Source organism: Monomorium pharaonis, chromosome 6 (genome assembly GCF_013373865.1).
Source record: "Monomorium pharaonis isolate MP-MQ-018 chromosome 6, ASM1337386v2, whole genome shotgun sequence".
Classification (NCBI taxonomy): Eukaryota; Metazoa; Arthropoda; class Insecta; order Hymenoptera; family Formicidae; genus Monomorium; species Monomorium pharaonis.
Genome location: NC_050472.1, coordinates 16,676,255 through 16,697,992, shown reverse-complemented (window position 1 = coordinate 16,697,992; position 21,738 = coordinate 16,676,255). Strand labels below are relative to the sequence as shown.

Sequence of the window (21,738 nt, the reverse complement as noted above, 5' to 3'; positions counted from 1 at the left end):
ATTCTAACTTATTGCACCAGTGCAACAGTGCAGCTAGAAAGAACAGACCACTAGTCAATTTTTGGATTATGGGCTTAAGCTTTGGGTGTTTACGATAATAGCTATCCGAGTAATTTTCTCTAGGACCAAAATATATGATAAGCACAACCATCTACTATCATCATGATTCGTGACAACTCAATGCTGTCCGGTATAGCCACAGACTTCTATAATATACTAGACTGCTAACCTTGATTCCCTAGGCGTACCAGTATATAATGTACATGTTGTACATGACTGAATAACCGATCGGAATGTGTCATTTGCTATGTATGTACATTGTTCGTCAAGTGGAATGTTTATGTACATATATATATATGCCAATAAATGTCACATATAGTTGCTACGAGTAATTTGTTGACATTTTTAAAATGTTTATATATATATATATATTTAAAGAATGATACTTAATAATACTAATAAATATCATTAATATTAGGTTATTTTATACAAAATGCTCTTAAAATGAGGTTATATTATTTGTCCTTTAGTTTTAATACTTAAACAAAAAGAAATGTATACCCTTTCTTATATATATTTGGGCAGCCTTTTATCACATGCCTTAATTATTGTCATTTTATCTTTTTCTTTTATATTACAATAACAAAAAAAGAATGATACGTTTAACGCATAAGCACGCATAAGCATCCAAGGAGAACGCTCTCATAATCACGTAATATATATATTGTATCATACATCTCACTCACTCCTCTAGTAATCCATAGTCGTAGGACTATAAAATATTAGCCACATTCCAATCGGTAATTCAGTCTGCCGCCTATGAGCTCCTATTTGTACATACTTTTCGGGTACACACTAAATGGAGAATATATAACGAGCCTAGCAGTCTAGTATATTATAGAAGTCTGTGAGTGCAGAACCGTAATTCTGACAGATGATGCGTGAAAGACCAAAATAACCTCGCGGAGATGACAGGTCAGCAAGATGCAGGTTAGTGCTAAATATTAAACTTTAATAAGATTATTAATTTAGGATGTTTACAATACGAGTTACTGTAAACTGTCTTTGCTGTTTAACTCTGGCTACATTTATTATCTAAAGATTATATTTTTCATAAAATTATGTGATTTTACTGCGTGTTTACTTTAATAATTCAATTAATAAATACAACCGGAGTTAAACAGCAAAGTCAGTTTACAGTAACTTGTATCGTAAAGATCTTAAATTAATAATCTTATTAAAGTTTAATATTTAGCACTAACCTGCATCTTGCTGACCTGTCATCTCCGCGAGGTTATTTTGGTTTTTCACGCTTCATCTGTCAGAATTACGGTTCTGCATTACACGCATCCCATGCTACTCCCGAAAGCACAACAGTATTGTCAACTTCAGAAATAAATTTAGCTTGAGGCCTTAGGCCGCTATCGCTAGCGCCGTATCGCGCAGGCGCTCCCTTAGGTCGGGAGCTTATGGCCGCATCCTCTTATTGGGGCTTACAGCTCGGCCAGCCTGAAACTCGCATTCGTCCCGAGTGCTCGTCGGTTGCAAGCGAAACAATAGTAATTCTTTCTCTTTTGCTTTTAAATATAAACTATCCTTAACCTAATATTGATTAGAAATCTTAACGCTAACGAGTAACATAACCAATGAGATCCTTCAAGTATATATATACATATATATATATTTTTTACATACTATGACAAAGAAATAGGATATAATTAAATTAAACAAGAGTAGATAAGTTTTTACATGGCTAGTTAATTTGTAATGTTCTCGTTTACCTGAGGAACTGGTTTTATCCAAGGCTTAATGCGGTCCGGCGAGAGGATCGAATTATAGGAACGCGAACTCACATTATAGCCTGGGATATCCTTAACCACGTACCGATTTTTATTCAGAACTTTGTCTATCAAGTATGGACCTCTATACGGGGGCTTGAGCTTTTTACTTTCTCCTGGCTTAATGGACGAATCACGAATAAGGACTAGATCCCCTTGTTTGTACCTAGTAGGTTTTAAATGCTTCTTATCATAATATATTTTGTTATAATTCTTCAATTTCTGAGTAGCTTCAATTGCAGCATTCCGTTCCTTCTCACGACTTTCATCTGTATGCAGTTTGACTCTGGCAATTTGCTCTAACGATTTTACCAATGGCGCATCCGCGTGGCGCCTTTGGTCAAATCCTAACAAGAGCTTCGAAGGGGATGACCTGACTGAGGAATGAAACGAATTGTTTATTATGTACTGAACTGTATCCAGCACCGACACCCACGAGTGCTGATCATCTACCAATTTCCTGAGAGTTGACTTTAAGAATCTATTCACCCTCTCAACCAGGCCATTCGCCCAAGGAGCTGCGACCGCAATTTGTCGATGCTGAATGTTTTTTTTCTTAAGAAATTCGGCGAACTCTCGAGAGGTAAAAGCGGTACCACGGTCTGAAACTATCTCTACAGGGTCTCCGAACAATTTAAATAGTTCTGTAAGATGTTTGATTGTTTCTTTAGAACTTGTAGACTTAACGGCATACAACCAGGTAAACCTCGTAAATGAGTCAATCACGAGTAGGATATACTTAAACCCCTTTTTTGCTTCGATGATGGGGCCAAAATGGTCCGTATGCAAAACTTGGAATGGAATTGTTGGAGTTTCGGTTACCTGCATCTCGCCCTCTCGTGAGTTAGTTCCGTAATTAGCCATAAGACAGATTAAACAATCATTAATATACTCTTGTGTTTTTTTCCGCAATGATGGGTACCAATAATTTGCGCTAATGCCTTGCACAGTTTTCTCGACGCCTACGTGACCCATATTATCGTGATAGATGCGTATCACTTGATTAATCATAGCTTCGGGAAGCACGAATCGAGGCTTGTCTTGGCCTTTTCTAAAAACCAACCCGTCGATGAGTTCGAATTTTTCGTTCTCGTTAAACTCTAATTCTTTTGCAATAGACTCCAAACGTGCATCCCTAAGCTGACGAATCTCTAGCTCCCGCTCTAACGGTAGAGCTTCTATCAGCGCTACTATGCGACTGAGCGCATCTACATGAGCCATTTTGCGTCCAGCGCGATGTGACACTTTAAATTCATAATTCTGGAGCCGTAGTGTCCATCGAGCTATTCTGGGGTTTAAATGAGCTTTATTGATTGCGTACACTAGTGCATGACAATCTGTAATCACCGTAAAATTTATTCCATACAGGTATATGTGGAATCTTTCCACCGCTTTTACCACCGCCAGCATCTCGAGCTCGAAGCTGTGGTAATTGGCTTCGGACTTATTCGTTACTTGACTGTAATAAGCCACTGGTGACCACAAACCGGATGCCTGTTTTTGAAGCAAAATCGCAGCTAAAGCTGTGGCACTAGCGTCCGTGTGTAGTTCTGTATTAAGGTTAGGGTTATATAAACTCAACACTGGACGAGAAGTTAACTCCAATTTGAGTGATTCGAACGCTTTTCGACAGTCTTCATTAAAACAAAAGCTAACATTTTTTCTAAGCAAATTGTGAAGCGGCTTAGCCTTCTCGGCGTAACCTTTGATGAACTTTCTGAAGTAATTTGTTAGCCCCAGGTATCGCTGAATTTCGACTACGTTCCTTGGTTGCGGAAAATTTCGCACTGCCTGCACGTGTCTATCGCTAAGCGTAATGCCGTCCGCGGAGATGATATACCCTAAGTATTCTACCGTGCTGCGCAAGAACATACTTTTCTTAAGGTTAAGGTTAAAGGCATACCGTTTGAGCAACAATAGGACTTCTTTGAGCGCTTGCAAATTTTCCTCTACTGTTGAGGATGCCACCAAAATGTCATCCATGTACACGATGACCTTATCATTTTTGATCAGGGGCTGAAGCACCTGGACTAGCCTACGCTGAAATTCAGCGGGCGCCTCGCAGTAACCAAAGGGTAAACGTGTGAACTCATACTGCCCATTGGGCGTGGCGAATGAGAAAAAGTGAGTATGCTCAGGATGGATTTTGATGTGATAGAACCCATCCCGTAAATCGAGAAGTGAAAAAACCCTCTTGTTGCTTAGACGCGCCAAGCAGTCCTCAATAAGCGGGAACGGGTATTTCTGTTTTCGCACCCTATCGTTAAGCGGGCGAAGATCTACGCAAAGTCGCAGGGACCCGTTTTTTTTTCGAACCGGAACGATTCTCGCACAATAAGGTGAGGTGCTATTCTTTATTATACCTCACGTGAGAAGGTCATCAATGATTTCGCGTATTTGCAGACGCTCACCCCACGCAAACCTACGCGGCGCAAATGCATAAACCGATTCGTCCTTCAAGAATACCTTTACGCAATGATCATCCTGGACCGGGTCAACCTCCGCATCCTCTACTTCCTTGAACACGGCTATTAATTGGTGCTTGTATTGATTACCGAAGTCTGTTTCCGCATCCTCCAAAGGAGAGATTGAGACATTTGCTACCGCCTCCATAATGTTCGGCGATACTACTAAAGATAAAAGCTTAAGCTTATTTGGTTTTACCTCTGGATCATACAATAATTTAATGCAGTGCTTATTCAGAAAATCGCGTCCAATAATCATATCAGCTGTTATCGCGTCGGAAGTGAATATATGGAATCGAATTTTTGCGTGAAGTTCTGGAATAGGCTCTACAACAATGTCCGCTAAAATAGTACCCGATATGGGAATCGGTGTATCGTTTATGGCCTTATATGAATGATTGGCGGTTACTATTTCCGTGTCCGAGTCGGCAAAGTAACTCTGAAAGACTGATGCTTTAATGAGAGAAATGGGGGGGGGCTGCCCGTGTCCAAGAGACCAAATAAATTACAACAAATTCCGTTTATGCTTACAACCTTAACCGTAGAGTCGTTTGTATCTATCGTTCTGTTGTCTACTGCGTTGACCAGGGCCACTGTAGAATCTGTCTCCGACGGCTTCTCCTCTACTGCTGCTACAGATGACGATAAGCCCGTTGCAGCGGGTTAAGACCCTTGCTCCTTTCTCTTCAGCTTAAAGCAGTTTGCCTTAACGTGTCCTTTAATTTTACAGTACACGCAGAAATCGTCCTTCCTTGATTGCGGTTGACTCTGACCGTCCGTAGCAGCTGAGCCGGTTACTCCATTCTTAGTGGAAAACTTGTGACGTGGTGGAGGGCTTCTTTTGTTTGAGTCGTTGAAAGCCTGAGTGATATCATGCATCTCCTCGAGAAATTGGTCGACGGACTCGGCATGTAACGCAACGGCCGTGCCTCGGAGAGAATTGCTGCTTATGCCAGCAATAATATAAGAGATTGCATCTCTGTCTGGAAGTCTAAGTCTTTGCATCAACGCCAGCTTCTCCATCGCATAGTCTTGAAACGATTCTTTCATATGGTTCCAGCGGCGAGCTTCTACCTTCTTCATGTCTGACTGGAAGGAAACCGCTCTCTTAAAGCGTCTTGACAACGCGTCTTTGAACACAGGCCACGACACGTTTATAGCGCCCGTACTCAGGTCGAACCACTTTCGCGCTACCTTCGATAGTTTACTTGTAGCCGCTAGAAGAGTGACATCTTCCGAAACTGCATGGATGCGTGACACGCATTCAACTTTCTCGATCCACAATTGCACATCACTGTCCTCCGAACCGGTAAAATCCGGTAGTTGACTGGCGAGCAGCTTGACCGCCTGAGCCGGCGACACCGTAGACATCGACGTGACGCCCGGGGTTCGAGAGCGATGCGGTGGAATATCTGTGTTCATTCTATTCAACTGCGCGGGCCCTGTAACTGTCCCTGCAGGTGAGAGCAGCGCTTGTGCTGCGGCGCCATCTCCATTTAGGCGGGAGAGCAATTGCGCAAGCATACCACAAAGCTGCGTTAATTCGGTCGGCACGCTATTCACTGCGTTTGCTGAAGCGGAGGGGAGGCCGGTATCTGTTGAGCTCGCTTCCGCGACGCCGTCTCCTGGGGAGCCCGAGCCGGAAAAGGCGGGAAGGGCCGCGCTGCCACCCTGGGTGACGCTCGTGCTGCATGCAAGCCCGTTGTTTTCTAGATGTAGCAATATCGCGTCAACACACCCCACGCGCGAATTAGGCACCGAAGTAACGCCGTAGCGACGTGCTTCCTCTCTAAGCTCTTTGAGCGAGAGAGACTCTAGATGCTGCCGATCCATTGCAGTAACTTCCACGTGCGTTCGCGTAACGATGATGGCGGACACCGCAAGGCGGGAACGCCACGCGACACTGCCGGTGAACGAGGAACTCGCGTAACGATAATGGCGGACACCGCAAGGCGGGAACGCCACGCGACACTGCCGGTGAACGAGGAACTCGCGTAACGATGAGTTGTATCCCACTTCTGATATGGCTGTAAGAGGCTTTCCTCTCACACTGGAAATAGCTTAGGGAGGAATTAATCTCGCCTGGTTATTATGACGAGAGTAAACGTAAGATGAGGGGCGTGAAAAGCTGAGGACAGGATTCTGGCAGGGAAAAGAATAATATAGTCACCGCACTTCTTTGGCACCAATATATATTTCCGAACACTCTTTAACAACGTGACGAACACGATCAACGCTTGTGCATGGAATTCGTATCCCTAACTTTCTTCCTTCCGCTTCACGCACGTTCGTTCCCCTCACTCCCTCAACTATTAAGCGGGTCACACACACTTTCCGTAGAACGTAACAGTAAGGTTTTGACCAATCACGTACTTGATTTAGTCGCTTACTGTTACGGTCGTCCAATCCAACATGTCGAAACCTTACTGTTACGTTCTACGGAAAGTGTGTGTAACCAGCTTTACTGCTACTTCCTGCCGCCGGGGGGTCTCCCGGTGGCAGCACATGCGTTCCTCAAGCCAACCGCTTGAGGCCTTAGGCCGCTATCGCTAGCGCCGTATCGCGCAGGCGCTCCCTTAGGTCGGGAGCTTATGGCCGCATCCTCTTATTGGGGCTTACATTACTAATTAATCTTTTATTTTTGATGGATCTATATAATCATTAAATTTTTACAAAAAAGGATTTATACGTTTATATCTTTTAAAAAATAATAATTCTATATTATTTTTGGTATTTTGGTAATAATAATATAATTTTACATTGTAATATCAATACTATTATAGAAAGACTGATCTGAGATTATTAATTTAGGATCTTTCCCAGACAGCACATGTAGATTATGAGAACGATAATAGGATATTGCGAAAGTATATTGCAATATTCGTATAATATTAGAGATACGTCTGTGATATGGCGAGTATATACTCATAACGTACTATGTCCGCGTTGCCTTATCTCATAGAATTTCGCTGGCAGTTTATGAGAATATACCGAATATATCTTAAGAATGTTATACGTATGTCTAAAGTATATCTTCAGTATATTCACAATATGTCTACAATATGTTCACATTATATGGGCTCATGCATAATGAGAGGAATAAGGAACAAGGAATTAAACATACAGAATTAGCAAGAAGAAATAAGAAGAGGAATTAATCATTTCGCACATCAGGAAGCTATCGCAAAAAATGAAGCGTAATATCTGTTGAATACGCTGGGGTGCTTTGGGAAATTATGCTCAGATAATTGTAGGTTATAACCTAAATAATATATGTATATATACAATATATATATATATTATTATAGTTTACGTTACTATATTATATCTTATGTACATACCAGAGTTATCTGGGCGTAATTTCTGAGAAAACCACGTTGTCCGTGAGTTCGTGTTCGCACGTTCACACCCTACACTTCACCACGTGTCTGCATCACACGGCAGACGAAAATGCGTAACGTTACAGATCATAGATAGCGTTGACATGATTCACTTTCGATATTATGCGGATATTTTGGAAATATGTGATAGATATACATGAGATATATCATAGGATATTTTACGGATGTTTTGAGTATATTAGATATAATCTCAGTATATTCAGTAGGAGTTGCGAAGTTCAGTCGCTATATTCTAAGTTTATCTTGAGGATATATCAAAATGACATTCTATTGAGACGTTATATGAATGTTTTACGTATATTCGGTATGATCACAGTACATTACGTATGAGAGTATAATATTCGTACGATATCTGGTGCTGTCTGGGTTACAACACAAATGACTTTAGTGTTAAATTAATTAATAAATACAACTCTGGTTTTATTTATTTATTTATTTAATTATTAAAGTAAACATGTAAATATCACATAATTTTATAAGAAAGATAATCTTTACATAGTAAATGCAGTCAGAATTAAACAGCAAAGACAGTTTACAGTAACTCGTATTGTAAACATCTTAAATTAATAATCTTATTAAAGTTTAATATTTAGCACTAACCTGCATCTTGCTGACCTGTCATCTCCGCGAGGTTATTTTGGTCTTCTTCTTCTTCTTCTTCCCCTATGGCTTTCTGTCCCTCAGGGGACACAGTACCACGATTTTCAACCAGATAGACACAGATCCCAGGGGTTGACTGTGTCTTAAGTGATTTTCTTTGGTCATCCGATACTTGGATTATGTTGTTTAGGGGACGCCACCCTCTTCCCGCCTAAAAGGTAATCCCTTGGCAACCACTCAGCAAAGCTTATAATTAACTTTATGTCTAATTTTATAGCTTAAGATCTATCTCTAATATATACTTAATTACAGCCTTGGCTATTCTCTCGTTAATCATTGATATAAGACTTTCTATTGTAAAAGGAGCATAACATTTAAGATTAAATAATTTATTATGTAAACTATTTCTGGCTTCGTTATAGAGGGGATAAGCCCATAAAATATGATTTAAGTTTTGTATTAATTCTCCACAAATACATTCCGGTGAGTCTACTAGACCAAATTTGAACTTTACAGAGTTAGTAAACGGATAACCTGTTATTATTCTTATTAATAGGCATAGTTCTTTTCTATCTAGTTTATACTTTGCTACTTTGGCAATATTTACTTCTGAGAAATTATTCATATAATATTTTCCTGTTCCTATGTTTATGCTTTCCTTGTAGTCTTCTTCCATCTGGTTGTAATTGGATCTCCATGATGCTAAAGCTTCTGAGAAGGCAATTTTGTTATCTATAGGTTCCCCTATTAGAGCTCCGTCTTTTGCTGCGCTGTCTGCAGTCTCGTTTCCACTGATATTTTTGTGTGCTGGGCACCATGTAAACCGAATTTTACATCCTACTCCCTCAGCCTCGTTTATTCTTTGTCTAATGTCTTCTACCCATGGATTTAGTTTTTTAATAGTATTTTTATTTACATCCGCTGGAGAGTTTATTATATCCAAGTTACTTTTGGAGTCAGTGCATATGTTTATATACCTCCAATTGTTCCTTTGTGCCAACTCCAGGTTATTTTGGTCTTTCACGCACCATCTGTCAGAATTACGGTTCTGCACTACACGCATCCCATGCTACTCCCGAAAGCACAACAGTGTTGTCAACTTCAGAAATAAATTTATGGATTCTAGAGATTTTCCATCATTGCCAACATTCTCCCCTAGTTTTTTATGGATTTTGGCTCCTTACCGTTTTTAAAGGGTGTTTACGATAATGGCTATCCGAGTAATTTTCTCTAGGACCAAAATATATGATAAGCACAACCATCTACTATCATCATGATTCGTGACAACTCAATGCTGTCCGGTTGTCCGGTATAGCCAAATCATCACGAGCAAGTTGCGAGTTCCGTGAGTTTGTAGCAGGTAACCTAAAAAGTACGACATAAATAATTTGATTATTACAATTAAAAATAATCTGTTTTTAATGTATGATAAGATTATTAACTTTAAAATAGTAATTATATGTAACACAATCATGTATTTGTAAAGTATTGTCTAAAGTAATATCAGAGTTTATTTTATTTACAAATATTTATTTTGTCTATCAAGTTTCTATCATAACGGTATTATTTCAAAACCTAATATTTTAATTAAACATTGATTCTCAATAAATGTTATTATTTATTATTAACTAACATATATATTAGAAAAGTCATCTTTTATTAAACGGATGGTGTTAACACTTTGAAACAAATGAGATAAATTATGTAAAATTACTAAATAAATCATTATTAATAATATTTTTTAGATTACAAGTAAAATAAAAATTTAAGTATAAATATTTTTCTTTCTTGTAACAACTGTTAATGATAAGTTGCATGGTGTTATCATTGATTTAAAAAATCATATATCTTTATGTATAAATATTATGCATGAATATTTCACTAATGTGAAACTAATAATAATGTTTACAATAAATTTTTTTAATTTGTAATACAAGTGCATAGTAAATTAAGATATACTGTAAACAGATATACGTTAGATATGCATTAGATATACGTTATAATATAGAAACTTGAAAGACAAATTAATAAATAAAATATTTGTAAATAAAATAATCTCTTTAATATTACTTTAGACAATACTTTAAAAATACATGATTGTGTTATATAATTACTATTTTAATGAAGTTAATAATCTTACCATACATTAAAAACAGATTATTTTTAATTGTAATAATCAAATTATTTATGTCGTACTTTTTAGGTTACCTACTACAAACTCACGGAACTCGCAACTCGCAACTTACTCGTGATGATTTGGCTATACCCACAGACTTCTATAACCCAGCTAGCAAAATGACGCAAACTTTGCGCGAAGTTTGCCGCAAACTCGAGCAAACCTTTGCAACAAAATTACGACAAGGTGTGTCCGCATTAAGCTTAGCTTTTGCTGGCAAGGCTTGTTGTAAATAGTATGACGCATATTTTATGCAAATAACAGGGTAAAATTTACTAGTAAAGCATAACAACAAATTTACAGCAAGAACAAGGCAAACCTTGCTGTACACAATATGATAGCAAATTTGTGGCAAGAATAGAGCAAACCTTGCTGTACATAGCATGATAGCAAATTTGTGGCAAAAACAAGGCAAACCTTGCTATGCACAATATGATAGCAAATTTGTGGCAAGAACAGGACAAATATTGTCGAAATTTAGATCAACAAAAATGATTATTAGACTGAAATATTAGACTGATTAGTCCAATATCAAATGTGAATGGTGCAATTGTACTTGGTTCTCTGTTCTCAACGAGCCCCTATTATTAATCCAGTAGATAAATCTTTTTCACGAGAAATGCGCCATCTCAAGATAGATAGTAAAGTCAGAAATAAAGTTTAAAACTCGATAATGCAACCCCGTTATTTGCATAAAATGTGCGTCATACTATTTGCAACAAGCCTTGCCAACAAAAACTAAGCTGTTTATGGACACATCTTGTCGCAATTTTGTTGCGAAAGTATGCTCGGCAAGTTTTATTTTGTTCTTGTTACTAATTTGCTGTTATTCTGTGCTTAACAAGATTTCCTGTTTCTGTCATAAATTTATTGTCATGTCGTGTAGCAAGGTTTGCTCTGTTATTTGCTTAAATTTTGCATTTTATCGTGTCGGAACAAATCTTGTAATTTCTATACGTAATATTTATGTACAAGTCTTTCTCTGTTATTTGTAGCATCGTGTGATGAAAACTTTTGCCGTAAATTTGCTCGAAACTTTTAGAAAACAAAGCAACAGACAATTACTTGTCATAAAATTGTTGTCAAAATTGAAACAATCCTTGCTGTAAAGCTTTCACGATATGTGATTTTAACAGGCCTGGCTAGCTGGGAATATACTAGACTGCTAGGCTCGTTATATATTCTCCATTTAGTGTGTACCCGAAAAGTATGTACAAATAGGAGCTCATAAGCGGCAGACTGAATTACCGATTGGAATGTGGCTAATATTTTATAGTCCTACGACTATGGATTACTAGAGGAGTGAGTGAGATGTATGATACAATATATATATTACGTGATTATGAGAGCGTTCTCCTTGGATGCTTATGCGTGCTTATGCGTTAAACGTATCATTCTTTTTTTGTTATTGTAATATAAAAGAAAAAGATAAAATGACAATAATTAAGGCATGTGATAAAAGGCTGCCCAAATATACAGGGTGTAATGTAATCGGAAGCCATCCCGTAATGGAAAGATAGACGGCATCGAGATGAACATAAAAGTCCAATATTGTCTTGGGTTAGGTCTATCAATAATCGAGATATAAATTTTTCAAATTGTACGAATGAGAGCGCGCCGTGTGAAGAGCCTAGACGCTCGAGCCGTAGCGCGGCCCACTGTGTCGAGCATTGGCTGCCCGCGGCGGGGGGAAGAAGGAGAAGCGGTGCCGCTGCCTGTGCTTCGCCGCCCTCGCGTCTCACCGCACCGCGCCAACACTCGTGGCGATGGCAGCTATGCACATTCGCGATTACTTGACAAATTAGGAGTTAGCAAAGATATGACAAATTAAAACCGTAATAAACTGCTGTGATTAAGAAAGTCGAAAAAGCGAAAGCGATAGATACTTATGGAATCTACAAATAATTTAATTTCTATTGTAATTGTGAATAAGTAAATTAATAAAAGTTTTTCGTACATTCACGAAAGATTCTTTCTTTTTTTTAAATATCTTGTATCATGCCTGATCTAACGATTTCGTGATAAATTATACGATACGATCGTAATTATACTTGGAGATGTTAATGTCACCAGTATGGTTAACAACAAAGCGTTTTCTTTTGTAATTATACAATAGAGAACTTAAGTTTACGGCATATTCCAACAGAACTATTAAACATGATGTCTCCGTAGATATTTTGTCATATTCCAACGAGAAAATATACTTTCCTAACAGGAAACGAGAGAACGATAGACAATGATATCACTTCTTGAAATTCTTTTTTTTTTTATTCAGACAAATAATGGATTACGAAAAAGAAATCAATTAGATTTTTGTATTTTTCTTGATATCTATTCTGAATCAATCAGTAAAAATCTGTCGTAATTAATAATGTAATTAAAGATAAAAGAAATTCCGAGTTCCCTATTGTTATGAAAGAAAAACTCTTCGTTATATTAATAATATTTGATATTGAACATCTCTAAGCATAATTATCGTAGAAGACATAATCTATTGTGAAATCGTTACATCAAGAAATATTTTTCTATCGTGTTATGAACAATAAGTGTAACATATTATATGAATATATCGCGCATTTTATAATTTTCTAATTAAATATTTACGAAATAAGAATGTATGAAGAATCAATCGTAGATATTAATCGTGATAAACCTTCGTTAATTTAACATTCCATGGAAAAAAAACAATAAGAAACGATGAGAGAATTTGATGCGGCAAATATTATAATACACTTATAAAAGAAAATTATCACTTTAAAAATCAATCGTGAATTTATGGTAATTTTTTATTAATGTTTTCATCAAGGATTTAACAGTACGACACAATTCGATAAGAAGCAAAGTTAGAATTGTATGATACTGTAAATAAGATATTTAAGAAAAAGAAAGAATCTTTCGTGAATGTACGAAAAACTTTTATTAATTTACTTATTCACAATTACGATAGAAATTAGATTATTTGTAGATTCCATAAGTATCTATCGCTTTCGCTCTTTCGACTTTCTTAATGACAGCAGTTTATTATGGTTTTAATTTGTCATATCTTTGCTAACTCCTAATTTGTCAAGTAATCGCGAATGTGCATAGCTGCCATCGCCACGAGTGTTGGCGCGGTGCGATGAAACGCGAAGGCGGCGAAGCACAGGCAGCGGCACTGCTTCTCCTTCTTCCCCCCGCCGCCGGCAGCCAATGCTCGACACAGTGGGCCGCGCTACAGCTCGAGCGTCTCGGCTCTTCACACGGCGCGCTCTCATTCGTACAATTTGAAAAATTTATATCTCGATTATTGATAGACCTAACCCAAGACAATATTGGACTTTTATGTTCATCTCGATCCCATCTATCTTTCCATTACGGGATGGCTTCCGATTACATTACACCCTGTATATAAGAAAGGGTATACATTTCTTTTTGTTTAAGTATTAAAACTAAAGGACAAATAATATAACCTCATTTTAAGAGCATTTTGTATAAAATAACCTAATATTAATGATATTTATTAGTATTATTAAGTATCATTCTTTAAATATATATAAAGCCGTTTACACAATTCAAAATATTTTTTTTTTTCATAATATGTCGCGAATTCAAAAAATAAATATAACAATAGTTTAATTGGAACAATTGTAAATAATGTAAGCTTTAATTATTTATTATTAGTTATTTTTTCAGATATAACTTCTAATGTAGAAATATTACCTGGTACACAAACAGAGTATGAAGTTTCCTCCATACTGCAAAAGTTGAGAGATCAAAAGCAGCAAAGTGAAATTTTCAAAAGCAGTGACGAGCGTAGTGACAATGACATATGGAAATTTGAAGAACATATGCCTGCAGAACAAAATTTTAGTAGTAGAGAGAGTTCAGTAAAGATAGATTCCCTAAAATCTTTGGAAGGTAAAAATAATGTTTTATCTTATTCCTCAATTATTTAATTTGTTTTTAATTATATACGATATATTTTTGTAATTTCAGGTTCTGACGATTTTTTCTGTGAGAAGGGAAAAAGAAGTGTCGGTAAGTATTCTTAATATTTTTACTTCTATGTTAATTGGAATATGAAAGAGAATTGGTTAAACTACAATTAATATTATTTTCAGAGAGCACAGAAATTACATTGGATTTTATTGACAACATTGTCAAAGTTCAAGAAGAAATACGCATTAAGCTTGATCACTTGGAGGTCAAGTTAGATCGTATCTTAAGGAAGCTTTTTCCAGAGGAAATAAAATTAAAGCGACCACATGGAATCCCAGCATTTCGTCTACGCACAGAAGAAGAATGGGAAAATCTTGAAGAAATTCTCACAGATGACAACGCATTTTTATATGTGGTAAATATATTAGCAATTAATTCAACTTTTAGTTGTTTAACATTACATATTTTCTGTTTCTGCTGTATATTCTGACAAAATTAAAATTATGTTTATAATTAATTTGTAAAATTGTTATATAGGTGGATGTTTTTACGGCAAAAATTAAGAGTCAAGAATCAGAAGTTGCTAGTGTACAGTCTGTACTCCCGAAAATAATTATGAATTCCCTCTCCAGATGTATTAGCTGGGGAGGCACTCAGAAAACCAAAATTGCTTTTAATAAAAGCAAAACATATGAGGCTATTCAAGGTAAATAATTATTTTTGCTTTATTCATTCCATTCTATTTACAATTGATAACTTAAATCTGAAGAGGTTATTTCGAAAGAATCTAAAAATATTTTTTCCAATGAGAAACGATTAACATAAATCATCTTATAAAAAAATAATTTATAATCTTATATACATATATATATATATATATATATATATATATATAATTATTTTTAGTTTTAAAATAATACACATTTTATAATTACAAATCAAGTTACAAATATAAGACATTGTGTGTATAATATACACTGTATGTATAAATATTTTCATTTTTTATCTATATATTATATCGTTGCGTTCGTTAGATCAGCTGTCCTGGCCGATCGATATCATTGTTTTAAAATTGTATTTAAAATAATTAATAAGTAAATGTATTGTTGCGCCCGGTAGGTCGGTTAGCTGTCCTAGCCGATCGATATATTGATTTTTAAGAAGAGCGTTGTAAAGTTCATAACAGCTGACAACGCTTTTCTCAAAAATTAATATGTCGATCGACAGTTTTAAATTTAATCGTAAACAAAGACAAGTTGTATTTTTAAAATAATTAATTTATGTAAATCACTTTAAAAATAATACTAAAAATTAAAAATTATTATATATATTATTTATATATAATTTTACATATATGTGTGTTGCGTGTGTGTGTGTAGGGGGAGGGGAGAAAGTCACTACCCAGATAGCACAGAGAGTTCAAAAAGAACTCAATTGTATGTCACCAATTATGTCACCCATTATAAATTCTTTTTGAGATTTTTTTTATTAAAATAATTTTTGCATCTCAAAAAGAATTCATAATTGTGACATATAATTGAGTTCTTTTTGAGTCTCTGTGCTATCTGGGTACACATTTTTCTACATTCTTAATATAAAGAGGTTTATGTTAAATGTATTGATGTGCGCAATAATAAATGGAAACAGACATTAAAAAATCTGTAGATATAATGTACATTTTGTACATTACACTTTTTTGATGTTTTTTAAAAGAAATAAGTTTATTAAATAATTTGTTTTTTGTATTTTGCAGCTTCTATTTTGCAAAAATTTGGTAAAACAACCAACCTGAAGAAACCTGAAGATTACGTAAAACGTTGGTTTAATACCAGTAGTCAGCGAGTGGTGTAAATTCAGTTTTTTGCTTTTGTTCATACTTATATATATATATATATATATATATATATATATATATATATAGTTTATTCAATTTTATATCTATTCTAATTATAAGAAATAAAAATTTTAATAAATTTGTTTCACGTTTACCTGTATATTACTATAATACTAAATATTACTAATAAATATATTAATAGCATAATGACATTTTTTTGACGTCAATAAACCGTCAAATTTTGTAACCAAAAATCATCATTTTGACTCTTTCTGTTGTGACGTAATTATGACATCAATGTGATGTCATTTTGACTATAATGTGTTCTTTGGGTAGTTTACACCGAGCACTTGGTACGCGTATCAAATAGTAAATAACTAGTGAATGTGTTTAATCATTGGCTGATCAGTTTAAATTCACTACTTGATACGCGTACCAAATGCTCGGTATAAACGGGAGCGCCCCGATTGACCACGTTGCAATTGACCACAACCATTTACAGCAATGAATGCTTAGAGTTTTTCCGTTGGACCGCCAATTAGAAAAGCGGTGGTCAATTGGGACGTGGTCAATCGGGGCGCTCCCGTATAAACTAGAGCATAGTAAGTATAGACCGAGCATTTTGCTGTATAAAGGCCATCGCACATGAATTTCCGTAAGCATAAGCATAAGACGTAAACATAAGCTTAAGAACCAATCAGGAAATAGCTATAAATCTGAACACAACCTCTGTGAAGTTAGCCAGCCAACTTCAGCTTTATCAATTTTCACCAATTGGTATTGTTTGGTGGTTGTTTGGTGGTCTTTTTGGTAGTCCAGTCCCATCGTTTGGTGGTTAGCCGTTCTCCTGTAATATCAAAAATAAAATTTTGGTGTGAAGTTAGCCCGACATTGTTTATTTTTGCACCAATTTTAATTTCAAGAAGCTCATTCGATTCGGAATTGTTTGGTGGTCACGAATATGCTAATGAAAACGTTTGGTGATCAACCGTTTTCGTAGAAATTAGAAAAAACAGTTTTTGAGTATCACTGGTTTTGGTATCACTAAAAATTCCCCAAATATATATTATTTATCATACAAATTCACTTTCAAAGGCGTCAACAGATTTAAAATCGTTTGGTGGTCACGAATAAACTAATGAAAACGTTTGGTGGTCAACCGTTTTCGTAGAAATTAGAAAAAACCGTTCTTGAGTGGCATACCCACACAGCACACTTTGGCCGGAATTCATAGCTTTAGTTTACACCGAGCACTTGGTACGCGTATCAAGTAATGAATTTAAGCTGATCAGCCAATGATCAAACACATTCACTAGTCATTTACTATTTGATACGCGTACCAAGTGCTCGGTGTAAACTAGGTCATAGTCGAATCTTATTCAAGTTCCAGCTTAAGCACGATCTTGAGACGTCAATGCTGTTATTTCATTGGTTAAGTAAGTCTCAAGTCGGCTCGAAGCTAGACTTAAGACAATGCTTGAGCTTAAGATCGGTCTATGAATTCCGTCCTTTATCCTGAGGATATCCCAAATTATCCCAGACAGATGAAGGCGATCCCACGGATATCTCAATGAGTAGCTCTCGGGATATCCTACAAAAATATCTTAAAATATCGTAAAATATCTTAAGATCTCAAATGATGTCCTAGTAATATATTTTGATATCCCAAAAAAATATCTTAAAATATTATAAGATATTGTAAGATATTCTATAATATCTTACGACCCACCCAGATAGCACAAGGACATCCATTGTATGTCCAGTAGATATCCGATTCTGGACATTCGGACGTCCATTTTAAGCATGGACAGCGCATTTCCTGCAAAAAGCTCTTGAAAAGTGTCCGGCAGAAAGACAAAGAGAAGACATGGTCCGGGTCAATTTCTTTCTCTGTCTAGCGCCTATTATGCTACTGGTTAGACAGAGCCCTAATTTACACCGAGCACTTGGTACGCGTATCGATAGTGAATTTAAGCTGATGAGCCAATGATTAAACACATTCACTAGTTAATTACTATTTGATACGTGTACCAAGTGCTCGGTGTAAACTAAGTCAGAGACAGCGCTTGACTCAGACCAATTGCTGTATCCCTCTTTTGGTCGGAAAAAAAAACGAAAAAAAAAACGAAAAAGAAAAAAAAGAAAAAAACGAAAATAAAAAAACAAAACGATAAAAAACGAAAAAGAAACAATAACATATTATAACAAACATTAAAAAAAATACCAATAATTAATAATGTTAATAATAAATAAAAAAATAATACGTATTATTTCATATTACATATTTCATATTATATCTAAAAGTAGAACAATTAAAATAAACCTTTTGAAAATTAAAAATAATATAATTTATTATTATTTATAAATTAATGTTAATTTAAAATATTGTAAATAATATATATATATATATAATTTACAATATTTCTTTTAGATTACATAATAAAAATAATAAAGATAAATTATATAAAAGTAAGATCCAAGTACGGACATAAATCAGATATCGAGCATAGGACGTTCTGAATAAAACATCTGTTTTAATTCCAATAATGAATATCCTATGAATGTCCATTTTATGTCCATGGACATGCGGACCTGAATTGGACTTAAAATGGACGTCCTTGGAACATCCAGTGCTATTTGGGCAGGTAGCAAGCCCACATCATTGTAAATTTACTAGACAAATATTATTTTTCATACAAATTCACTTTCAAAGGCATTATTGGATGTAAAATCGTTTGTTGATCACGAATATATTAATCAAAACGTGATCAACCGTTTTCTTTAATATTACAGAAAAAAATGCTTCCGAATGGCCTTGTTATAAAACTCCCTCCCAGACAGCACAGAATATCCTATGAATATCCGTTTTATGTCCATTTCTTGTCCTGATGTCCATGGACCTTATAAAGATATCCATAAGATATACATTTGTGGACATTGAAGGGATATCCTAAAATGGACCACTTTGTATGTCCATATGCTATCCTTATTTGTACTCGCTCCGTCAACACCATCTGCATGCACAAGTAAACTAAAAAGCAATATGGCCGTAGGGGAGCGTCCCAGATGCGCACAGTAATAAACGCACACAGCAGGCTGAGTGAAACGGACACAGTAACAAACGGACACAGACCAAACGGACACAGTAATAAACGGACACAGTAACAAACGGACACAGTAACAAACGGACACAGACTAAATGCACACAGAGCGAAACGGACACAGTAACAAACGGACACAGACCAAATGCGCACAGAGCGAAACGGACACAGTGCGAAACGGACACAGACCAAATGCGCACGGACCAAATGCACACGGACCAAATGCGCACACTGCACGTGCGCACGGACCAAATGCAATCCATGTACATTGCAAGCAGAGTAAAGTTCACATAGGTTAGCGACTTGGATGGGGTGGGTGCGGGAGGGGGGCCGAGAGCCCCCCTTGCACCCCCGTGTGTGTGTGTGTGTGTGTGTGTGTGTGTGTGTGCGCGCGCGTGCAAAGCATTCACTGCATCACATGGGTTTGCGACTTTCCATGTATGCATTTGATCCGTGCGCATGTGCAGTGTGCGCATTTGGTCTGTGTCCGTTTCGCACTGTGTCCGTTTATTACTGTGTCCGTTTCACTCAGCTTGCTGTGTCCGTTTATTACTGTGCGCATCTGGGACTCACTCGGCCGTAGTAGTGGTTAGGTTTCCGTTGGTTATCGGCATGTTTTACACAGTCAGGTAAAAATCCTAAAAATTTTCAGAAATTATAAGTTACGAGAGCGGCAAAGAATCTCATTGTGTGCCGTTAGCTTTGCCTCTGCCTGATTGATCAATTCGCTAAAATATTCCACCACAAATTCTCCTTTAACGAGAATGATGATAGATGCTCGGCCGACGCTCGCTTGCTCGTAGGCTCTGACCTACGTACGTAAACAGAACGGTTACGTGTACACGGTAACAGCGACGAATTCTAAACGTATAATTACAGATGGTAATAGACGACGGCGAAGTGTACGCGGATTACGACGAAGGTCTCGATAAAGAACAGCAACGAGATTAGAGATTGCAGCAACGGGAACAATCAGAGCCTACGAGCAAGCAAGCGTCAGCCGAGCACCATCATTTTTGTTAAAGACGAGTTTGTGATGGAATATATTGGCGAATTGATCAACCAGGTAGAGGCAAAGCCAATGGCACACAATAAGATTTTATACAGTCTACTCTGTAGCCTATGTATATATATATATGTGTGTGTGTATGTGTGTGTATAAACATAAAATTTAATTTCTGTTATAGTTGACGAGTCACAATCATTTGTTGCCTAGACGAGATCACTTGCATGCTGCAGTTATTAGGTTTGTTCTGGTTGCCTACACTTTTACACTTCTACGAAAAGTATAAGTTCTCATTGGCTGGTTAAAAATATAAACCAATAAGAACTTATATTTTTCGTAGAAGTGTAAAAGTGTAGGCAACCAGAACAAACCCAGACAACACGCATGTCTAAAAGACATTTTTAAGACGTCTTAAAAGCGACATCTTTGAGACTTTACCAAAAGACGTCTTTATGACGTCTTAAAATCGTCTTATTTTAGACGTCTCTCTTAAGACGTCTAAAATACGTCTTTTTAAAACATCTTATTTGAGACGCCATTTAGATGTCTTTACGACGTCTTAGAAAAACGTTTTTAAGACGTCGAATGACACACATAACCAAATCTGCCGTGTGATGCGATCAAGTTGATCGACGTGTTTATCCCGTCTCAATTTTTTGAACTCTCGCACGTATCACGTGTGTGTTAGGACGTTTTATCTCGGTTTGGTGTGTAACGCAGCCGAGTGTGAATACGTTAATACAACACAATTTTTTAACTCTCGTACGTATCGCGTATGTAGACTGTTATTGGAAATAATTAACCTTTCTGACAACGTTTCTGACAACAGTTTGACAATTAATAAACCGGATGATAATAGTGTTGCGCTTAAGTTGCTGTAAAATGTGACTGAATCCAGTATCTCTGTAATTTCCACGAAACTGTAATCACGAAAACATGAAATAAAATTGAAATATATAATATAAAATTTTTTATTCATAAAAAAATTTTTTTAAATAATAAAATAAAAATAATAAAATATAAGTATAAAGTATTTTATTTAAAATAATTAAAACTAAAAAATAAACCTAGCTTTTGGAATTCCTGGTGGAAAAATTTTCTACAAAATTCTGAAGAACTACAAAAATTTACAAAAGTCTGTTTTAAATTTAGCATTTTTCTGTAGAAACTACAAAAAAATGCTCGAATTGGAACACTTTTGTAAATTTTTGTAGTTTTTTAGAATTTCGTAGAAATTTTTTCGCTAGAGATGTCTAAAATAATTTTTATATAAGACAAAACGTCATAAATTTGACAAAAATAGAACATCTATAAAATGTCATAAATAAAAAAAATTAGACGTCTTTCAGACGTCTTAAAAACGTTATAAATCGGGTCATAAGACATCTTAAAGACGTCT

The 21,738-nt window shown here is 36.1% G+C and overlaps 2 protein-coding genes across 4 annotated transcripts in view; one reads left to right on the top strand and one right to left on the bottom strand.

Moving 5' to 3' along the window:
- Positions 1–16,270, top strand: part of LOC118646309 — a 35,023-nt gene extending 18,753 nt beyond the window's left edge. The window contains exons 4-8 of the mRNA XM_036288901.1: positions 14,153–14,377; positions 14,456–14,497; positions 14,581–14,813; positions 14,936–15,104; positions 16,152–16,270. Of these exons, the coding sequence (XP_036144794.1) occupies positions 14,153–14,377; positions 14,456–14,497; positions 14,581–14,813; positions 14,936–15,104; positions 16,152–16,249 (767 nt within the window). The 3' untranslated portion in view covers positions 16,250–16,270. The remainder of the gene's footprint in view (positions 1–14,152; positions 14,378–14,455; positions 14,498–14,580; positions 14,814–14,935; positions 15,105–16,151) is intronic.
- LOC118646310 lies at positions 8,122–19,958 on the bottom strand. Of its 3 annotated transcripts, none has more exons than XM_036288903.1 (3): positions 19,907–19,958; positions 16,960–17,079; positions 8,360–9,534 (listed from the first exon to the last, which is right to left on the bottom strand). In XM_036288903.1, exons 1-3 carry the CDS (start codon positions 19,945–19,947, stop codon positions 9,468–9,470), a joined length of 228 nt encoding a protein of 75 aa, XP_036144796.1. In that variant the 5' UTR covers positions 19,948–19,958; the 3' UTR covers positions 8,360–9,467. The 3 variants fall into 3 exon arrangements, with proteins under 3 accessions (XP_036144795.1, XP_036144796.1, XP_036144797.1); XM_036288904.1 differs by having other exon boundaries at positions 8,360–8,515; XM_036288902.1 differs by lacking the exons at positions 16,960–17,079; positions 19,907–19,958 and having other exon boundaries at positions 8,122–8,515; positions 8,912–9,437.
- Between the last annotated feature and the right edge of the window lie 1,780 nt (positions 19,959–21,738).